Source organism: Nanorana parkeri, unplaced genomic scaffold (genome assembly GCF_000935625.1).
Source record: "Nanorana parkeri isolate BGI_ZX_2015 unplaced genomic scaffold, ASM93562v1 scaffold1242, whole genome shotgun sequence".
Lineage (NCBI taxonomy): Eukaryota > Metazoa > Chordata > Amphibia > Anura > Dicroglossidae > Nanorana > Nanorana parkeri.
This window is the reverse complement of record NW_017307510.1, coordinates 3478-5196: the sequence shown is the minus strand read 5'-3', so window position 1 is coordinate 5196 and position 1719 is coordinate 3478. Positions and strand designations below refer to the sequence as shown.

Sequence of the window (1719 nt, the reverse complement as noted above, 5' to 3'; positions counted from 1 at the left end):
GCGGGCCACAACGCTCAGAGCCGGAACACGGGCCACAGAGCTCAGAGCCGGGCCACAGTGATCAGAGCCGGAACGTGGGCCACAGCGCTCAGAGCCGAAACGTGGGCCACAGCGCTCAGAGCCGGAACCGCGGGCCACAGCAATGAGAGCCAGACCTCGGGCGATGATATAATGTGGGTACAGTGTTGTATGACAGAGTCATTGTCAATCAAAATATCACAGCACTGAAAAAAAGCCTAGACAGGAAGGAGGTGTAACGTGCTGGTAATGACGGGGTTAAGGTTTGAATGGAACCGTATACGGCAGTGGTTGTCACCTTATGACGAGCTGGGAGCTTAAATGGCCCTTGAAAGCACCAAAAGGGCCACACATCATATTCAGTATACATAATGCTACAAATGGGGGAGGGGAGGCAGAGGAAGTGAGGGGAAATCTCCCCACTGGGGGTGACAGATTAAAAACAAACAACCTTTTCATTGCTCCCCACACTACCCAAAACTGAAAGCTATTGGTTGGAGGATGGGCTGAAAGTTTCCTATGACTACAGAGCTGTCACATATTACAAATAATTCTCATGTACACCACTGAAGTCCCCTTTGGGCCTCTGATGCAGACACAGAGCTCCTGTTTACAGTGCTGGGAGCATTCCTCTATATTCTGTACACAGCAGCTGGTAAATGGTTTCTATGGGGGTGATACTCTCCCTGCCTATGCTGTGTGCCCCCCAAATCTACACACCCCAGCACTAGACCTGCCTGCCTCTGCCCAGCTCACACTCACCTGCACAGACAGGCTGGCTCCAGCAGCAAACAGAGGCTCATCCACTAGAGCACGATCCTCTTCCGGGCTCCGGCGTCCTCGCTGCGGCCGCCGCCATCTTGTGTGAGCCCATAACCATACACTCCAATGGGAGAGGCCCTGTCTGTGGTGGTGCACCCTTTCACTGCCACAATGCTCCGCAGCATGCTGGTCTGAGGGAGCTGAACTGCACTGATTGAATGCAGAGTTCTATTCATAGCTTGTGAGAGAACCTTCCCTTTAAGGAAACCTGTACTGAGGGGAAGATAATAGGGAGGCAGCTGTTATCCATCTTTGAAAAATGCCAGTTGCCTGGCTGTTTTGCTGACTCTTAAAAGAGAAAAGGCTGGTTAAAAAGTTATAAAAAAGCAGTTTAAAAAAAACATGTTTGCATGCAGTGTTACATAAAGTTTTCTCGCATTCTTTTGAAATTCCTCAGTCTTCAGGCTTGCCGCCATTTCTCTCTCCCCTCACTGCTCGTCCGTTCTGTCACAGCGGCTCCGCCCCCCCACGGCTGAAGTGCTTCTTCACTTCTCGTCGGATCCCCCGCTGCCTCTGCCCGGGAGAGCGGGGGGATCCAGAGGAGAAGCTGAGCCCCCTTGTGCGTGGATGAGCGGCAGAGGATCGGTACATGTCACCAGTATGTACCAATCGTCTGTGTGGGACAAACACTGGAGCGATCAGCTGATCACTCCAGTGTTTGTAAATAACTGGGGACACATAGTACTATGTGTCCCCAGTTATAAATAAACAGGATGTGATTTACATCACGTCCTGTTCATGCATGAGTTTCTCAATGGGGAGAAGCACTCTGTACAGAGGCTCCTCCCCATTCAGAAACTGCTTGATAGTAAAATATTTTCTGAATGAATGGGAAGCCTCTGTGCTTTCCATTCATTTAGAATAGAGGCTGCAGAAAAA

General features: G+C 50.6%; 1 protein-coding gene across 1 annotated transcript in view; it reads right to left on the bottom strand.

Annotated features, from left to right (window-relative positions):
- Positions 1-41: 41 nt before the first annotated feature.
- Positions 42-1719, bottom strand: part of LOC108797196 (heat shock 70 kDa protein-like) — a gene marked incomplete at its 5' end in the record, with an annotated part of 5150 nt that continues 3472 nt past the window's right edge. The window contains 2 exons of the mRNA XM_018568772.1: positions 42-236; positions 781-861. Of these exons, the coding sequence (XP_018424274.1) occupies positions 42-236; positions 781-861 (276 nt within the window). The remainder of the gene's footprint in view (positions 237-780; positions 862-1719) is intronic.